At 41.2% G+C, this 19,271-nt stretch overlaps 1 protein-coding gene across 3 annotated transcripts in view; it reads left to right on the top strand.

The window, feature by feature from the left end:
• The window catches only part of VMP1 (vacuole membrane protein 1), a 67,461-nt gene extending 55,305 nt beyond the window's left edge, over positions 1-12,156 (top strand). For all 3 annotated transcript variants that reach the window (XM_009633932.2, XM_035889580.1, XM_035889579.1), the window contains 2 exons: positions 9,982-10,084; positions 11,412-12,156. In XM_009633932.2, the coding sequence (XP_009632227.1) occupies positions 9,982-10,084; positions 11,412-11,555 (247 nt within the window). In that variant the 3' untranslated portion in view covers positions 11,556-12,156. The remainder of the gene's footprint in view (positions 1-9,981; positions 10,085-11,411) is intronic.
• Positions 12,157-19,271: the final 7,115 nt, after the last annotated feature.

Here is a 19,271-nt window from a genome sequence, read left to right as displayed (position 1 = left end):
AGGAGAGGAATGTGGCTACTTTTAACCACCATTAGTTAGCTTTTCTTAGGATCTGTCACACCAGATGATTTGTTACTAACTTTCGGTCGGCACTGCTACTAGGTCAGGTATATTTCCAAAGATTTATTCTCCTGCAAATCTTTGAGCCAAAACTAGTAGGTTTTTCCGACTTCATATGTCTTGGAGATAATTTTGCATTAAATTACTTTGAATACATTCACAAGACCTCTGCTGGATTCAGATTTTATTAGATGGTTGATGTCAGAGTTAAAAAATGTTCTCGGGAGACAGTAAGATTTTTGGAATGTCCCGGTATCCTTGAGTTTTCTCAAGCTGTCTGCTAGCATTACCTCATCAATTTCTTTTAGAGTGGAGCATAGAACATATTAAACAATAGCTTGTATTAAGTCCCTTATTATTAAGTTAAAATATAGTTCTATTTAATGGTCGGTGACTTTATTTTAATCAAATTCTATCTGACAAAATGACTTAAGACTTTTTTTTTTTTGTCTGGGATATTGCTCTGACACAATAGGAAATGTCTAAGCACAATACGTTAAGATAATGAACATATTAATATACAGGACAACTAAAATCTAGACAGAAGATTAAGTTATGAGATAAAGTCTGAGGAATATTTGATTTTATAGGCCAGAGAGAATTTCTCGATAACTACACAAGTCTTAGTCAAAAAGCAGAAATGATTCACCTGCAGCCCTTGCCCATAGCTCAGCAGTTGTTTCCTTCTGTTCCTGGATGCGGCTGGCATTGCGCTCTAAGCTTGCCGTAACCAGGCTTTCTTTAATATAATCTAGGGTAATTTGATTTTACAGTTTTGTCTAGGTGTCTGTTATAAAAGGATCACAAAATACTCCTTTTATTAATTAAATAGAGAAAGCAAAGGAAAAGAAAATGTGGCAGGAAATTAAGAGGCTCTTTACGAAAAAATTTGGAAAACATTGGTGGTCGCTAGCGTACAAATAAATACGAGGTACGAAGGGTGGGCGTTGGCAGCAGTGGGGCAAGTGCCAGCTGTGCTGCGCCAGCCGCGTTGGAAGGAACAAGGTTGGAGCTAGTTGGAGAAAAGGGGACACGGGTGGATTTAAGAAGCTGAAGCTAGCGAGAGTCTTGAAATCCAAGCTGACGAGGATTACAGAGATACTGGTAGCTCACGTGAGGCTGGTAATTATCAACCTGTTCTACCAGTTAATAGTTTAAAGCTGTATTCATGCTGTCTAAAAGGCTAGAGGAGGATAATGTTTTCTCTCTGGTTGTGTTAGGTTCATAAGCTTTTGTGAGGAAAGACTCTGTGTGAGAGTTTGGTATTCTGTCACTTAAAGAGGAGTTTGACTTACTGATCGTCTGTAAAATACTTTGTTGCTGGTTTTAGGCCAAACCTAGCCCGTTTACAATGTTTAATTATCATGTGTGTTGTGGGTTTTCTCTTGGCTCTTAAATCTTTCCGTTTAATTTTTTTTTTTTTTTTACCTACAGCTGCAGGATTGTTTATGAAGTCACACTAAGCATATTGCTTTTAAGCACGATCATATTTTCTTTGAAGTGGCAGTTTCAAATGTGGATTAAGAATTCCCAGAAAACTAGTAAAAGAAATCTTTCTCAAAGCACACACCATCCACAAAACTGTCTGCCATCAGTCTGGGTGAATGCTCAGAATGAAAACGATCTGATTGTTTTGGGTTTTTTTAATTCAGCACGCTCTGTTCCTATTTTGTGAAAATGAGCTAATAACTCCAGAACTTCAATAGACATCTAAAAAATTTGTAAACATGTTTTATGTAGCATTAGACAGCACGTGGCCTTCACCTCAGAAGCATCTGAACTTCAGTGGCAAATGGTACGGCCGCATCCCTTTTGGACAAATCCCACCCTTCGGGCAGAGAGATTCCCTCTGCCTGCTGTTAAGTTCATTATAAACTCACGTAGGCTGCAGAAGGTCTTAATTACAGAGCTGAGGTGGTCACTCAGAGGGGAGGCAGGAACACTGAGGAGTGCCCGTGTGATAGACCAGGTACGCTGTCGTCTTAGCCGAACGAGCGAGCCACTGCCTGTGGCAAAGGATGCCTTGCTGGTTTTAAGAGAAGTAGAGACTAATCTTTTCAATTAATGAACTGAGGCAAGTTTAAATAGAAGCCAGTGAAATGCATGTAAAAAAAAAAAAAAATGGCATATTTCCACAGGTTTTTAAAAGTTAATTTGTTAGCGCCATGTTCTCTGGGTGAGATGTGTTAACAGTGTGAAATGTAACTCAAGAAACTTGGACCTGAAAATCTACTCCAAAATACCAGTGCTTCCGAAGGCTTCCTTACCTGGTGGGTTTTGTGGAACGCATTCTCATGCTTACCAGCTATGCAGGCCAGGTACTTGAGCCATTGCCTTGACAAACCAGTTTGCTGCTATTTATTGTGCCATAATTCTTTGCTTCACAACTTAATCTCAGTTGATTCTTGTAAGGAACGTGATGTTCCTTTCAGGAAAAAAAGTACAAATGAAATCACGGTGACTAATGTAACTGGAAACTTTGCTTCAAGATCGTGCATTTTTTTCAAAAATAATTTACAATGTAAGTTTGGGTTATTTCTTGAGGATGTAAGTCAAGAAGCTGCAGCGATAGAAAGGGCTGCACCAGAAATCGGTTGTCCTGGGGTGGGAAGAGCCCTTCTTTTGATTCACATTGTGCCATGCGATTGCCTGAGGGTTTGGGGGGCCCTCAGCAGGGTATGACCCCGTGGCGAGGCCTCTGCCGCCTCATCGCTGCTTCCTATCGCTCCGCACTGGGCAGAGCGGCATCGGAGGAGCCGGGCGTGAGCTGCCAACCACACCTCCTGACATGGTGGCCCTTTGTTTCGCATGTATGCCTAAAGTCCATGTCCTGTTGAACTGGCGTCTTTATTAAAGGATATTTTGAAAAACTAGGTTCTAATCAGTACTCAAAACAAAACCTGTGTAGTAGAATTCAGCCAAAAAGAACCTGAAGTGGCTGAGAACGTGGATAACTGAGCAGTGACTTCAAAACCTCCTGAGAGAAATGCTTCTGGAAGGCTACACCCATACACCTGACGGTTCTTGGTACAATACATCAATGGCTCTCCTCCCGCAGGTACATCAGAAACCTGTGGGACTGTGCCCTCCTAATACGCCCTGTACACAATGGGTCAGCCCCGCACAAAAAAGGCTTTAGCGTCTTGAAAAGGGACACAGCTGTGGATGAAATTTGAGTAGCCTTGGTGTTGAAAACCTTCCAGTGGATCACAACAGAATTATAAAAGTTTATTTGCAAACGGCTTGTAGGATTTACCTCCGAACAAGCAAGCTTTTTTTTTTTTTTCTGAATTGTGTACAAAACCGTATCTTTAAAATACAAATAGAAGTTTCCTTACAAAGAACAGTATTGAGCAGTTGAGAACCAGCAGTTCAGAGATGTTGCAATTCCTGTTTTTTGAAAACATCGATTTTAATATAACAGGATGTCCCAAGAAAAGAAGTGTTGTGCAGGCAGCTTGATTAACGTGGGTATTGGAGTGTAGCTCCAGGTAGAAATGACGTCAAATGTGTAACAATTTTAGCTTAGTAATCTTCAAATAAGGTATTTTCTTTCTTACTCGTAAAGCAAGTGAATCTGCTAAGGAGCCTTTTAACCCCCCAAATGTCTCTGTTGATCCTGACCATAAACCAGATTTATTTTCTGCAGTTTTAGAACACTGAACCCAGAGAACATCTTAAATTTCACCAAAAGCTCTGAGGCCAAAGTGGCGGTGATAGAAGCTGAAGGTTGTGGTTGCTGCCTCCCTGATAGCCCAGGCTTTGCTGGGCTCGGGCTGAGCCGGGGCCCAGGGTTGCCGCAGCATCAGCTGCCAGGGCTGAGCCAGGCGGGAGGCTGAGGTCCACTGAGTCACCGAGCAGGGTCCTGGGGTTGGCGGAGCCTCAGGGAAATGGATGGTTTAAATACTGTGAGAATCTTTATCAGCACAGGAAATGACAGCTCATTAAAATACTAACCGTTAAGCCTGTTTAGATCACTGTCTGGAAAAAAATTAACCATTGAAGGTTCAGATAACTTGCAGGAAGAAAGGTGCTCTGTTTAGACAGTGAACACGGTACGCAAATTAATCAGCTTTTCTAATTGTCCAGTGGCATAAAAATATTTCTGCCAGAATCTAATTTTTTTTCAGTAGTTTATAAAATGTCTGACGTTCAAAGAAATTGATACCATGCTGGAGCAAAACTTCCAGTTGCTCTTGAGGGAGGGATGGCCGAAATAACCAGATTTTTACGGAATGCCTTGCTGCTTTTGAGCTTCAGGGTGGACTTTTTCTTGTGTTCTTACCGGGGAACATAGAAATGTGAATCTAGTACAGAGAAACTCTGTGTGGGAGGAATGGGTGTTGGGTGTGATGATTTAATGATGTTTTGCATAATTGTTTGGAAGGCGAAAGCCTTTGCTTCGGCCCTCTGGCCTAGCTGTCAATAGCCAGTCTGATTTAAATAAATTATTTAAAAAAAAAGTTGGAGGTACGGGGCGGGAAGACTCCATGCCAGCACGCTCCCTCCTTCCTTTGTCACATTCTTGGGTGTCACTTAACTCCCTTTTTTGTAGGAGGAGATAATCTCTGGCCTTGGGCCATGCTTGCTGCGGGCCGGCAGGGCGCGATGGGGTTTGTGCTGGCAAATCGCACAATGATATTTTCCTCATGGTTTGGTTTTCTGTTGTTTCAAAATTTCTTCCGCTGTTGTCTTCATTTTGAATTGTAGTGCTGGCATTTCCTAAAAGGATGTTTTTCTATAGCTGGGCTAACCCAAATAGCTGAATCTGAGCAAACGTATACAACGCTGTTTGTCCCCGGACCCTGAGCAGGGTCCGGATGAGGACAGAGTGTGCGTGCCAGGGAGTGACAGAATCGCTCCCCATGTTAACAGTTCAACGGTTTTTCCAAATTAGCAGCTGTGGATATTAGGGCAATCCTCCATAAAACGGGGTTGTGACTCAATATTGCATCACCTTTCCAAGCAGGGCTTCAGTGTGTTTCGGCCTGGGAGCCTGGCGGCTCGTTTGCCCCCTGGATGCGATGATGATGATGGTTCTCGTTTCCCCTCAGGTTATTATTTCCATGATTAAATGCACTTCCACGTTTTTAAACCTGCAATGCTTAATGTTTCTTGGTCATCGTGACCCGGGGGCTGATTCCAGTTGTTCATAGGAGCTGCTGAATAGGGTATAAAATCCGGAACTGAATGCCACTGAACTTCTATTTATATTTTTAATTTCCATCAAAATAAATGGAGTTTAAGAACTGCTTAATCAGCTGCTTAATCACTTGCTGATAGAGGCCTCTTAAAAACAAGAAACTTTCAGCAGCAGTAAAACCCCACCATATCAGTGTTCCTAAAATGTGGCTCTGCAGTGGCAGCTTTGGTGTTTCTTGAAAACATTTGCTAATTCTAACATTTCTCTCTGAAAAAGCCGGTGAATGTGCACATGTGCAGAGGTTTTATAAGATGGGAACTTTATATCCTAAATTGTGGACTGATTTTTTTTTTTTTTTTTTTTGTGAAATGTTAGCGCTGATACAAAACCGCAGCATTTGGGAGAGACCTGTACTTTGGCATTTAGCACAGCTTATAATTATTTGAGTGTTCACAAGCTCTAAACGCATCGGTTATGAAATCTCAATAACTCGAGGAGCCTGCCGCTTAAAGATCTCGTAAGATGAAAAATCTGCCTTTCAAAAGTGTAAATATGATTAAATGGTTTTCAAGAAGTATTTTTAATATTAGTAAAAATGCAGTTGACTGGAGTGCTGAATAACTTCTTACTTTGTATTAAGCTGTCATAGGGAACATACTTTTTCCTTTTTCTTTCCCTGCCCCCTCCTCTTGGTTTGGTGCTTCATCCACCTGCATTTGAAAAAACTCCTACCTGTAGTTCCAAAGATTCTGTTAAAAAAATGTTTCCCAAAAATCTTCCCTGCCCCTTCATGGCATGCATTTGAGGCTCATTGTCAGTCGTTCTTTGAAAAGCAAATTAATAAATCGTACAGTGTATTTTAATAGACACAGTTGTGCTGTAACTGCAGCAGAAGCTCTAGGAGTCTTGCTGCACTGAATCTGCACATAGGTGGTGTCATTTTTAAATGAATCCTAAACCAGCTTTGCTGAATCCCTGCACTGTGGTGCTTCAAATAAATGTGAAGTTTTGTTTTATTGATTGGAAAAAAGCTTTATCATTTTTCACTGGGATAAAAATTCTGGTTCTTAATTAAAGAAAAAAATCAGATGTATCTGTTTAATTACAAATACCAGGTAATCCTTCTGAAAATGGGCTTCAACAGGGTTGTGTTCAGTGAAGCAAAATTCCTAATGGGTGTTTAGGTTGTAGTATTGGAATGCAAGTAACGGTTTTTACTGAAATGTTATGGTTTTAATGCATTTAGGCTGTACCAAAGGGTAGTGCAATTTTTTGGAAGTCACTTTTCAGTTTCAATTCCTTTTGAAACATTCCATTTTAGCAGAGAATCAGAATGAACTGAAACAAAAAATTGGTGTTTAATGCTAACTATTTCTGAAACTTCTTCAAAGCAGAATTTCTTTGGAGGGTTTTTTTTCCTTAAAAAAAAAAAAAATCCAAAGCATTTTTTTTTCTGAATCTGATGGTAAAAGAGTAGCCGGTCGCTTTGTTTTTCAAGTACACTTTGTTGAAAGGACAGAGTACACAAGAACAGCACTTCTCTTCCTAGCAGTGCATCCTTATTGCTGATTAACTGCAAAATTCATCAATAACGGTGATAGCAAGGAGTGAAATGTATTTCAGTGTTTATTTGGTGAATGACCTTTTTTTAATTTTAATTAATTTTAAATTTTTCTTTTATTTTTTTAAACTGAAGTCCTGAAGCAGCTCACCCAGACCTACATTTTAAGCCTTTCAGAAGGGACAGCAGGTTGTGTGTTTGGGGTTGGTTTTTTGTGTGTGTGTTTTGTTTTGGCAGATAGAGACTACAAAGCGCAGAGGAGCGAAGGTCTGTTGTGTGTTGAGGTCCTTTTATTTTCTTATCCTTTCATATTCTTTATTTGAAAGACAATGGGCTTGATTCTGAAAAGGAAAATGCAAGGAGTTGGGTTTAGATTCTTCTGCAAACAGGGTTATCTTCCAGCATCTTCTCTTCTTAACTCGGATGTGTAAATACGCCTGTGGTTTGCATCTAGACTCCTGAAACTACAGCAGTCTTTTGAAGGTGAATCTTAAAGTCATTGCGAAGGGGCGCAGCATTATGATGCAAATCTGTTCCTTCTGCCTGCCTACCTGCCTCTGGCTTGAGGGTCATCCTTGAAAATTTACACTCAAGTCCTCCTTTGAGAAGAACAGGGTTCGTGAGTTGAACTTCACTCAGTTTGCGGGGGGGCACCCTTCACTTGTTTGTAATTAAATCAAATGAAAAGTGATTTTTAAGGCTTCTAGATCTAAAATGATGTCTACGCTTTGGGTGTTAGGTGGCGTATATGCCAGCTGGTTGATTAAATGATTGAATTGTGTCAAAAGAGTACAAGCAACCAGTACTGTCCCACTGAAATGGGATTTCAAGAATTTTATTCCCAGTACTGTGGATTCATGATTTTCTAGATGTTACTCTGCTTCATTTTACTCATTATTTAATTTTTTTTTTTCACTATTAAAGTCTCTGCGAATGTGCAAAACATTGCAGACTTCTAGAAACCAAGGTCCTTGCATTCAGGATCTTACAGTTCTTCAAAATAGCTTTACTAAAATGAATCTCATGGACTTAATTCTTAGTCATGCTCACAAAAGGAAAAAAAAAAACCCCGACTACTTTTAGGGAAAAAAATGTTGAAATACTGTGTTGATGCACCAGGATCTCTTCAAGCCGCCTGAATTTGGTTTTGATGTCTTTTGTTCTGTTGTTTAGCGCTAATTGGGCACTGACTTAGTTCAGTTTTCAGAAAAAAATGGAGGCATTTGAGCAACCGTTCTGTTAATCATTCATCTCTCATCATTTAAATATTCATTTCATAATCATGCAGGAGTTTTAAAAGTAAACTATTAACTTGCAATAGCTTTTCCGGGCTTCCAAGTGTCATTTAAAAAAAAAAAAAAAAAACAGAGAGAAACCTCAAAATGTTACTCAGGTTTAAAACTGACTCGTACCGATCAGCGAGTCATTAGGAGAACTGTTACCACGAATAAAGTCAGCTTCGCAAGGGACGGGCTTGCAAAACTGGAAATCATTTGTAAAAGTTGACATACTCTTGTGTAAAATGTGTAATAGATGTGCCTTAGTCCCTGCTTTTTTCTCTTGTCTCTGAAGTTTTACCAGTCCAGGCACAGAATTTGCTCACCCGTTTGTATCACCGTGATGGTGAATCATGAGAGAAGCAATCTCTTTAAATATGTTTGAAAAAATTACTCGCCCCTGGCTACTGAAGGAAATAGGTTTAATGGAGGAGAATGAGCTACTTTGTTTCTTCGGTCTGTGCATTTTCAAAAATTCTGCAGATTAGAAAAGTGTGATTTTTTCCCTTGGGCTTTAGCCTGGAAAAGGGAATAGTGTGTCAAACCAGGAGACTGGGGAAAACCCTTTGAGGGACCTGGCCCTCCCGCAGCCGGCGGGAGAGGAGGTGATCGGTTTGTAGAGCTGTCTGGGTGTTTCTTGGTGTCTGCAGCGCGTTTTGCTAAAGCCTCCCTGAAGCAGTAGTGTAAAAATGAAAACCAAAGCGTTGAAATTTAGGTGACGTGTTGTAATGTAGACGACCGTATTAATTCCTTGAAAAATTTAAAATCTCCATTCTCTTTGAAATTGAAGTGGTGTTTGTCAGTAATGGGAACTCTCCCGTGGCCGGAGTTAGGAGCGGTGGTCCATGGGTGTGGATTGAGCCTTGGGACCATGCGTGTGCTCCCACCACGCCAGCCCGGCTGCGAGTGGTAGTCTCTTCAGTATAGTATTTAAGTTTGGGTTTGGTTTTTTTTTTTAAGCGTCGTGACAATTATTAAAGCTCCTCAGACCTCCTGCTGATTTTGTGGAGATTTAAAGAAAAATTACCTAGGTTGGTTTTGATTAAAGCCTGGACGGGCTGTGGTGTTTGCAGAATGGACGTTGGAGGCTGCTGTGAGTCTGTCCGGCGCTAACACCTTTACGCCCGAGAGGTAGGAGAGGGTTCTTAGTTCCAAAAACGTATCCGTGATCTTTATAACTTAATGTAAGAACAAGGTGTTTAGTAACGTATTGTAGCTTTTGTGCAAGTCATCTGCCATAAACCATGGCATGATTCAGAACAGGGTTCATAGTTCCTTCTTTGTTCCTTTGTTAATCACTGACTTGTGGGAGGCGCCTGCAGAATTTGCTAATGCATTCTTTTTGGGTAAGGATGACGCACAGATTGTCCTAATAAGGACTTAGTTTGAGAAAGGGGCCGTCTTCTTTGAGAAGATAGGGGCAAGTCATAGGGCGAGCAGTTTCTTTTTTAACTGAGGGATGACACAAGCACAAGTCATTTCCTTATTAATCGGTTCAAACCAGTTCTTACAGGAACTGCTGGTGATAAATGTGGGACTTCTCAGAAGTCATTCATTTTATTCTCAGCACTGCACCAGTGCACAGCCTCAGCTGGCTTCTCCCTGGCTTTAAGGAAACGCTCCAGCTCACAGCTTCTTTCTGTGCTACCAGCAGTGTATTGTCACTGGCTTGCTCGGAAAGACTTTTTTCTTTTTAAGCACTTTTGGAGGATCTGGGGAAAACCGTCCCTTTCAGAAGTATCTGCTCAAAAGCTGAAATGCCCTTTATTTCGTGGTTATCTGCTTTCTCAAGTAGCAATGCCCTTCTGAGCTGTAGCTCAGTCTGAACTTTGTTCTGTTTGGGTCAAAGTGGTAAGTTTAAAAAAAAAAAAATGTTTTTTGTTTTTCTTTTTTTTTCCTCCCCTGTTTTGTCTTGTTCTCTGGGATGAACTTTGCATCAGTGCTATTCCAAGTATAGGTACTTCTCTTCAGAAGCCATTTCAAGAATATTTGGAAGCTCAGAGGATAAAACTTCACCACAAGCCTGACAGTGGCGTGCCACAGGTAAGAACCTCTCTGCCTCCCTCCCCAGTTAATTTTTTGCCTTCTCTAGTTGTCATTTGGCTTGTCAGGTTTACCGATGTAACTCTTGATTCTGTTTGTCAAAGATTTGCAGTGGCCCAGGGAAAAGATAAAAATCTCATTTTAAAAGCAGCCTGGGAATTAAAAATAATACTGTAATTGTATGCAACTGGACTTAAAGCTCTTGGAGAATAAAGAAAACAATGAAGTAAGACCAGGGGCACATCTTGCCGCTACGTTAGCGTGCCTATTTTGAAAGAAATTTAAGCAGAAAAAGGTTGCATTTCCACGTGAAATGGTAACAGACTGTGTGCAGCATCAAAACTTGAGAAGCCGGTAGGATCTGTGGCTTAACGGCCAATAAGAAACAAAATCCCCAAGCCTTTACTGTTCAAAAGGAAAAGAAAAATACGGTGTTGAGAGCCGGTACAAAGCGGCAGAAGTGTCCCCCCATGGAAGAAAAAAAAAAAGTATTTTAATAAAACATACCCTGAATTTTCAGTGGGGACAGAGCAACTTTGACGTGCGATTCCATAGGAATCTATGGCATTTTTAGATAAAATCCATTAATCTAACCCACTTTTCACGTTTAATCCTTGTAGCTCTTATAAAATGTTTCTTTGCCCATTTTTTACCAAAAAGGAGACTAAATTAGGGAGGCTTGGGCTGGAATAACTAAATATGCAGATTCCTTTTATGCACATTGAAGTAATTTTTGTGCAGTGCATTGCTGCCCTCCTTTGACAAAAAAAATACAAGTTAGGGGCCGCTGTGGAAGACGCTCAAAGTGGGACTGCCGAGGCCGTGGTGTTAACTTCTGGTGACACCAGGAGAATCGGGTACTAATTGGAAGATAACACAGTATATGCAGTTTAGGAAAAAACCATTGTTAACCAATGACCTTATTGTTTTCGTTGCAATGATCATGACAGGGAATGACAGTCAGGGCTTGCTAATTCTGAACTCAGGGAATTGTTAGCAAAGACAAAACAATGTTAGGAATAATAAATCGCTTTGCTGGCACGCGGGTAATGATCAGGGATTCATCATCTGCCCCGCAGTGTATTTGGCAAGGCCTCCTGCATTGTTTTTTCAAAGGACTAAAGTCAGCTTTACAGGGAGACCTGCAGGAATCCTGTCAGCTTGCACTTGGTTCCTGTTTTTAATTTGATAAATTACATAATAATAATAAATAAATAAATAAAAAGGTTAGGCTTTTCCCTTTCACCCAGAAAATGGAGAATTCTCCACTGTGCTGTCCACTAATCTGAATTTTCCTCCTCCTTCTGTTTTGTCTTTGTCTCTTCAGGGGGAAAACTGGCTATCGTGGATGTTTGAAAAATTGGTGATTGTCATGGTTTGTTATTTTATCTTATCTATAATCAACTCCATGGCCCAGAGCTACGCTAAACGACTGCAACAGAAGATGTACTCTGAAGAAAAAACCAAATGAGCTTGGAAAAAACCCCTTGGAATGGGTTTTAGCAGACAAAAAATGACACATCTTTCCATATGTTTAAAAATCAGCATTACTCAAAATGGGGGAAAACTTTTTAACATCCATTTTCAACTATAACAAGTTTTTATTTAATTTTGAAAGTAATTTGGATATTAGAGCAGACGTTTCATTGACAAACTTATAAATGTTAAGGTAAGGTAAAAATGCTTTACGTGTCTGAGTTGTATTATATGGGATGGACAATGTGATGTTAAATGGAGTTTAACACAAATGTTGTCCATCCAAATTACTTCCAAACCCGATGATTTAATACTCTCCACGTCCTGATTTAACTTCAGACTGACCTAAGGGTAACTTCTTATTTTGAAGGGTGGCTGGTTTGCTTTTTCCATAACTTTCAGGACCATTAAAATGTACATAAATGAATACGGATTGGATACAAACTGTTGCATGTCCCTCATGGTAAGGCTGTTCCATCTGGATTCCCCAGTGTCCCATTGCATTGCACGTGCTCTCGGTTGGGAAAGCCACCCTCTTAACTTTGGTGATGTTAGCAGAGAAGATCCATGTCAAAATGCCGAAGCTGACATTTTTTATTCTGTATATTTAGAATGAAGTTAAGATAAAACTTTATAAAGTCATCTTTGATCATTCCAGAATTTCTTGTGTCAGTCTTTTTAAGCTGTTTCTTTTCCTCTCCACTTTTGTATGCTCAGTTTCTTTTGTTACTTTATTAAGCCTTAATCCCATGAATTGCATGCTTTACTCATCCTTCCTGCACAAATGGTGCTGAAGCCCTTTGTTCTTTTTGGTTTTTGTTTTTTTTCTTAAGAACTTCTTACTTAGCAGAAGGAAGTAGGAAGCAGCTCGCTGGCCTGAAGTGTGGCTCAGTGGTTAAAATAGGCAAGTGAAATAGCTAGCGATATTTGTTACCGTAAATTCTCAGATGTTTGCCACTGATCACAGCACCGTGGGCAATGAAGGAGAAGAGAGGAGGGAAGAGTAAAGATTCCAGCTGAAAATAGATTTGATGTCAAACCTGGCAATGATGCAGAGAATCTTAGAGAACCTTAAACTTAGGCTTTAAAAGTCAGGTATTTTTAAACCATTGTGTGTTCCAGTTGTAATGTACGTGAACATAACCAATATTAAAATGGATCGTTTCCCTCTTTAGTAAGTAGATGTCCATTCCACTGCTGCTTCTATGTATTACTACTCTAATAACTTTTGAACTATTGCTTATTATTTTTATCCTAGGGGTAAGTAACGATAATTAATTTGACTTTCAATTAGTGTTATCAAAAGGTGGCACACGAGCACGAAGTAGGTTAGATCTTCCTCTTGCTTAGGCTAGATCTATCCCTGCATTAGGTTAGGGCAGGTCTCGAGCGAGGTGTGAGAATATGTATTTTGTTCAATCCCGCCTGAATGTCCTCTTGTGTTGCCAACCGTCGTGACATCTCCATGGCTGTACCATCCTGTCGGATAGCTTATCAGACTGATGTTGACTGTTGGATCTCATGGCAACAACAGTCGGTAGGCTGTCTGACATTTTGGTATCTCTCATCTGACCGTTCCCTCATCCATCTCCAACTGTTTCCATTGAACATCAATAGCATATAAATGTTTCTAAGTTTAGATGGAAATGAGTTCAGAAGTCTCGCAGCGCAGCAGCCTACGTCAGAAACATCTTTTAAAGTTTCACCTCAGTTGTGCGTGGGGTTTGTAATGTTTCTCTTGTGTCCTTCGTAGATAACTTAAAACAACGTTACTGAATGAACAGGGAGGCGTTTAGTAACTTCCGTCACTAGAGCTGCTGACTGCCGGAGTGCTGAGAGATGGTACGAGATAGTTAAAAGCACAAAGGCCACTTGTTTGCTCCGGTGGATTTTGAAAAGATGAACAGGATTTCTTAAATCTTGGCTTTTTCCCTCTGGGGCCTCAATATTGTCTTTGAAAACAACGTAGCAAAGAACTCGTTCTAATACAACACACATCCCAAAACCATAGCTCTATTGGATACTTCACTTTGTTCAGGTCTACTAAAACTTCAGTTTTGCACTTTAAGGGATTGCGTCAGCAGTTCATAGCTGTCTGTTTGATTTTTCTTTAGGATACTCGGATTAGTGAAGCAACTGTTTGCTACTGCCCCCAGTTTTAGTGGCAGCTTTTTTTTCCTCAAACCTGCTGTTCCCCTTAGGGACACCGGTATTTACTGCACACAGTTCTGGTAGTGTCTTAAGGCCTTTCCTGAGAGTAAATCAAATTTATGCCATGTAGAGGGCCCTGGATGCTGTCGGGTTGAAATGAGGAGGCCGTGTAACAGTAAGTGAAAAGAAAAAAAAAAAAACCTTCCTAGAGCTTGAGCCAACAAACGATACCATTCTAAATGCTTCAGCAGTTTCCTCATAATTATGCCTCCTTGTCTACTGAAGAACCACCAGACAAATTGGAAGCTTTCCCCCACTTTTACTTCAATATATGTTTCCATACATATAGCGAGAAATATATAGATATCTATTGTTCTGCAGCTCGTGTTTGTATGTGTCCATTCCAGTAAGCTATGCTGTTATTTTGAAGCTTTCTGACTTTATTTAAAGAAGGGACTGGTCATTCTATTTGCTTCTACCTGCTCGGCCGCTGGGAGATGATAAGACTTGGTGAAAGGTAACAATTAATAGAAATGGAAGTTATGCAAACCTAATGAGATTTGCAAATGGATAGTTTTATGTTTGCTTAAATAAACAAACAAATAACTGTTTCCCGGTGTTTATTTCAGCTGGATTGTTTCCATGTCTCTATACTGAGCTTGGCTGTTACGCTGTGAAAGTTGTTGTCCCAAGCATTCTGCAGCAGTGTGAATCTAGAAGATACATCTGCAATTGCATTTTGCAGCCTCAAAGACAGACCCAGAGCCTCTATCAATCATTTAATCTGAAAACACGTATTTTGCTCCCTTAATCCAAAGTTTCCTTTTGTTGTACATACTTTCAGTTACACATTGGAAGCAGTCAATCATCTAGTTTAAAGCATGTTAGAGAGAAATCCAAAGTGAGCTCTGTTGCAAGAAAAACAATTTTAGCACAGATCCCTGTTTTTAGCTGATTCTTCTGCAGCTTAGCCACTGAATGAAGCATCTTGCCTTTTTCGTTGGAATTGCTGAAAATCACACAGAAGTAAGAGCCCTCATAATAACTCATGTTTGGTTAAACATCAAAGATGGCTTTGAGGCGGTAGAGATTGGTTTAGCCTCGTCATCTGTGGAACGTGGCAAAACCTCTGCTTTCACAAGTGCGTTGTGAATAGGAAGCAAAGTTGGCCGAATTTGCCAGCCTAACAATCCAGAGAAGCACACCAGAGCTGAGCGTGGGTAGGACTGCAGCCCATCCTCCTCCTCATTCGCCACTTGCTCACTGCCTGACCGGCGAGCTGTGCCTCGCCAGCAGCGCCCGGGGAAGGCCGGGTGAGGTGCGAGCAGGCCGGCGCGCCCCTCTCGCTGCAGCCACGATGCAGCCGCTCAGGGCAAGAATTGTGTTGATGTAAGCAAAGCTGAAAAGGTCACACTGCTCTGTGCCGAGCCAAGGGACCGGCACGGGCCACCTCGGATCGAATCGTCCAGTTCCACACTTCCCTCAGCTCCATCAAAACAGGAAACCTCCTGCTCCCTGTCTCTGCTTGTAGCTTCTTACCTCCACCCTGATGTCACGCTGTCTGTCTCGTTAAAGTAGCTCCCTCCGAAAATCACCCAGCTGCCTGTTCGTGCTAAAAGACGCTTGTCATTAATACTTGAAGATGGCTTGCTGCTGTTCCAGAAAGTCCTTCCCTGCTGTGCTTTTGGGTTTCATTATTTAATTTGTTAGAATCAGCCTCCCTCTCACTGCAGGCAGTGCTAATTGCAAGCACAAATACTGTGGATGTTTCCCTGATTATCAAGGACAAATATAAATATTAGTGAACAAAATTGATTGCAGGTGTAAAAATAAGTGGTGATTGGGTGTGTTCCTTGGAGGTAAAAGTAATTCAGTGTTCTTTGAAGCACATAGTTAAAAAATACTTTGTAATCAGCGGGTAAAAGGTGGAATGTAATTATATATAAGGTAATTGAAATTGCTCTTCTGAGATTTAAAATTCTAGGGCTTTTTCCTGTAAATTTGTTTGGGTTTTTGGGTTTTTTTGAGGAAAAGAAGAAAAACGAATAAGTACTTTGCCCAGCCTTCTCCAGATTGCAGCACTAAGTGGAGTGTGAATGTGGGAGAGCAGTAGCCACGGAGGGCTTCCTGCTGGGCTGAGAGCGGGCTGGTCCAGGTGAGGGTTTAATTGCTGAGACCTCGGGGGTTTGCTGGAACCTCTTCAGGAAGCAGGGAGTGAAGCAATCGCCTTCCCTGTGAAACAGCCTGCTAATGCATTCAGAACTAGATGGAGGGTAAATATTTGCATATGCTCTTACAAACTCATTTTTAAAAGGATTGTGCGGAGAAATTCTTTGAGCCTGCTGTGACTTTCCTAATTCAAGTGTTTAATTGAGGGTGTGAAATGCTAGCATTTATTTCCTTACCTGTTTTGCTTATTGATGCATCCACTCAGCTTTCATAGAAGGCAGCAAAATGCTGCTTTGGTAGTGGTGTGGAGAGGCTGTAACAGCCTGGGTCAGTTGTCAAAGAGGGAGAGGGGCTCAAATGCAGAAACTGGTATCAAATGTCCAAAAGATGTCTGGCTGTATCACCTTCCAGGGAAAAGCAAGTGGGAAGAGCCCAGCTTCTTGGCATGTGCCAGGAATTCAGCAAAATGGTATTTCGGTCAGAAAAGCTGACTATTACGCGGCACTGAATTTGAAGTGAAGAGGCTGTTGAGCTGTGAAGTCTTTCAGCCTGTTCAGTCGTGGTAGAAGAAATGTGCAAATGTGAACCTGTTAAACGGGCCAAACTTTGTTTTACTTTGCCTTTAACACTGCCCTTTATTGTGCTAGAGGGGTTTTATTATTATTATTAATCACTCATTAAATGATTCAAAGAGCATTGACCACATTAACGTTAAATCAAAGGTCATCTTTCTTTAAACCTCATTTGACGAGCCGTTCAGATATGGATAAGCAAGTGTGCTGCATCTTCCGTGTTTCAGGGGGGTTACTCCCAGATTAATTGTTCTACTGGTTTCCCAAGAAGCTTAAATGAGTTGCCCAGGCAGCTGGTAATAAGGAAACTAGCTGCTATTTCCTGATGAAAGGCAAGAGATAGGACTTGTCAGCTCGCTGTATTGTTCCCTGCTCCGATAACTGCCCTGCAAACCGCACCCTTCTCCCCATGGCCTCAGAAACTGCTTTTCCTATAAAAAGTGCAAGTTGGGTGTCTGTGGTGACTGCTGCGCTGTTCCTGCTTGAGGGGTCCTGCAAGGAAAGGGCTCTGTGTTTGGTACGCATGATTTAGGGCATAATTCACTGCTTTGGGGCTTTTTGCGGCTTTTTGTTTCTGTTTTTTTTATAATGCTAATGTGACAGAGCTGGCCACACAGGTCTGGTTCTGCCTCCTCAGGAGAGGTGGTCGGAACTTTATGTTTCCTTGTGGCCTGGGTAGTGTGTCACTTAGGTGCTTTTTGCTATACGGAGTATTGCACTTATTGCAAAGATGCGTGAGATCTAGGCAAATTCTGTGAGCTACACTGAAGTGTTTGTTAGCCTGGTTTTACACAAGACTGTGACCACAATTAGGATTGATGACATCAGTCTGTAGGTAGTCACTTAGCACCTTACTTGGGTACCAGCTGATCTGCATGGTATTTCTCAGGTCCAAAGCCTTCTTACTGGAAGGTGGCATCGGCTCGGCGGAAGATGTATGAGAAATTCTTTCAGAGACCGGATGCATTTCCCAAAGCCTGTTCTATCTGCATGCAGTGACCTTGTGGTACCTCTGTTTTCCTTCCATACTGTCAGGAAAGAAACTGGCAGTTCTCTTGCAGAAGCTGCTGCTGACTAAACCACATAAATACTTTGTTCGAGGCTCACACTTACGTGTACAAGCTGCGTGAGGTTTAAGGGACTGTGTGTCTTTCCTGAGACTGCATGTCTCTTAGGTTCTTTCTGTCTGTTGAAAAGGCTTGAAAAAAGCAGGTTTGTGCACTCAGCATTTCTTTTCTGTCTCCGAAAGAAACTGGGCCTGCATAAAGAGAAAATACACACTTAGATTTACAACATCATACGTACCCAGCCATGTTCACAAAATCTCTCTGGTCTGTTTAGACACCGTGCTTCTCTCCTTGCCTCATTTGCTGCAGCTGTTTTCTTGAGAGCTGTAATATTGAGGATATCTGTAACATTGAGGATATTTTCATAACCACAGATTTAACTTCTCCAATTCCTTGATTTTTATGTCTCACCTCAGTCCAGCTGACCTCTCATGACACAGAGTCACGTGCATCCAGGTGCATTGCTTAGGAAAACTCTAGGTGGGGAGTGGCAAGGAAGAGAGAAACTTGTAAGATGCCTGAAGCTGGTATTTAGTTAAGTTCAAAGTAATGGATGCCAAAAAAAATTTCAAAGCAGCATTTCTACAAGATCTGCAAATGCACTTGGTGATTCTAATTCTGTTGCCTTCCTTAGCTTCTGTGTAAATCTGTCTTAAACGCTTCTGCATGTGGCAAATCACACCGCAGCATTTGTGCCTGGAATAAAATTGCGATGGTTGCCCACAAGGAGCCTGGTGGTTTTAAGTGAAGTGTGGAAATCTCCTGCTCTATCCTTTGGCAATAGATTTCAGCTGTGACTGGGAGGGGATCATTCCAATTAAGTGAATAAGGAAAGTGTTGAAGAGTTGTTTGGCAGACCTGATCCAGAGAGTCCTAACTTAAAACTGCCACCGATGTCTCTCCTCTCAGTCCTTGTAGCCCTGTCTGTCCTTGGTGCTTAGCAATTTTTGGACAACTTTAGGCCTGTTGACTGGGGTTTTGTTCAGCTTGAGCAGGACCCCACGTGTACTAAAGCAAGTTCAGGTTTCCTTTATAATTTCTCTGAAGGATAAGCTCCCATTCAAAGCACGCGTAAGGTTTGTATGTATTTTTTATATAAGAATACTTCACTGTGAAAATACTGGTTTTGTGGAGAAGCCTGACTAAATCTTTGTAGAGGAAAATAACGTGAAGACCCGAGTTAATGTCTGGTAGGGAGGGAATGGAAGCTCCTTGGGAGAAGAGTATTTAATTGGGTTTTTGTTCATCAGTTGCCAAATTTATGTTTGTAACTGTTTTATCGGTTGCATTAGGTTTCTTCACCAAAATTTGGCCAAGGAGGAATTGCTAATTTACACTGTCAAATAACTACATAAATACATTTGCTGACTAGGTGCATCCAAATCAGGTAGTAATGCAGGCTGAAGTTGCCCAAAGCAGGGTGGGGAGAAAATTTCCCCGTGTTTTCTCTGCAAGTGGCAGAAATGCGTGACAGCTAGCGGCAAGCAGTCTTACATGGAAATATGTGTTCGTGCACTCAGTATTGTTCTGAGCCATCTGGAGAGCAGTAGCTCTGAACTATTGCCCAGCTCTCACCATACTTATTGAGGATATTATAATGAACAGCTACAGCTGCCCTTGCCAACCAAGCACAGAGTCAGTATTTTATTACACCTTCAGCGTGTGGGATAAGGCTGCTTTCCATTTGGCTCCTTCGGCGGTGTTCTGCTTACATGCTCCTGTAAATGATCTATTACGTATTGGAGACTGCTG

Source organism: Egretta garzetta, unplaced genomic scaffold (assembly GCF_000687185.1).
Source record: "Egretta garzetta isolate BGI_Z169 unplaced genomic scaffold, ASM68718v1 scaffold112, whole genome shotgun sequence".
NCBI classification, from domain to species: domain Eukaryota; kingdom Metazoa; phylum Chordata; class Aves; order Pelecaniformes; family Ardeidae; genus Egretta; species Egretta garzetta.
The sequence above is the reverse complement of the archived record's forward strand: the minus strand, read 5'-3'. Positions and strand labels throughout refer to the sequence as shown.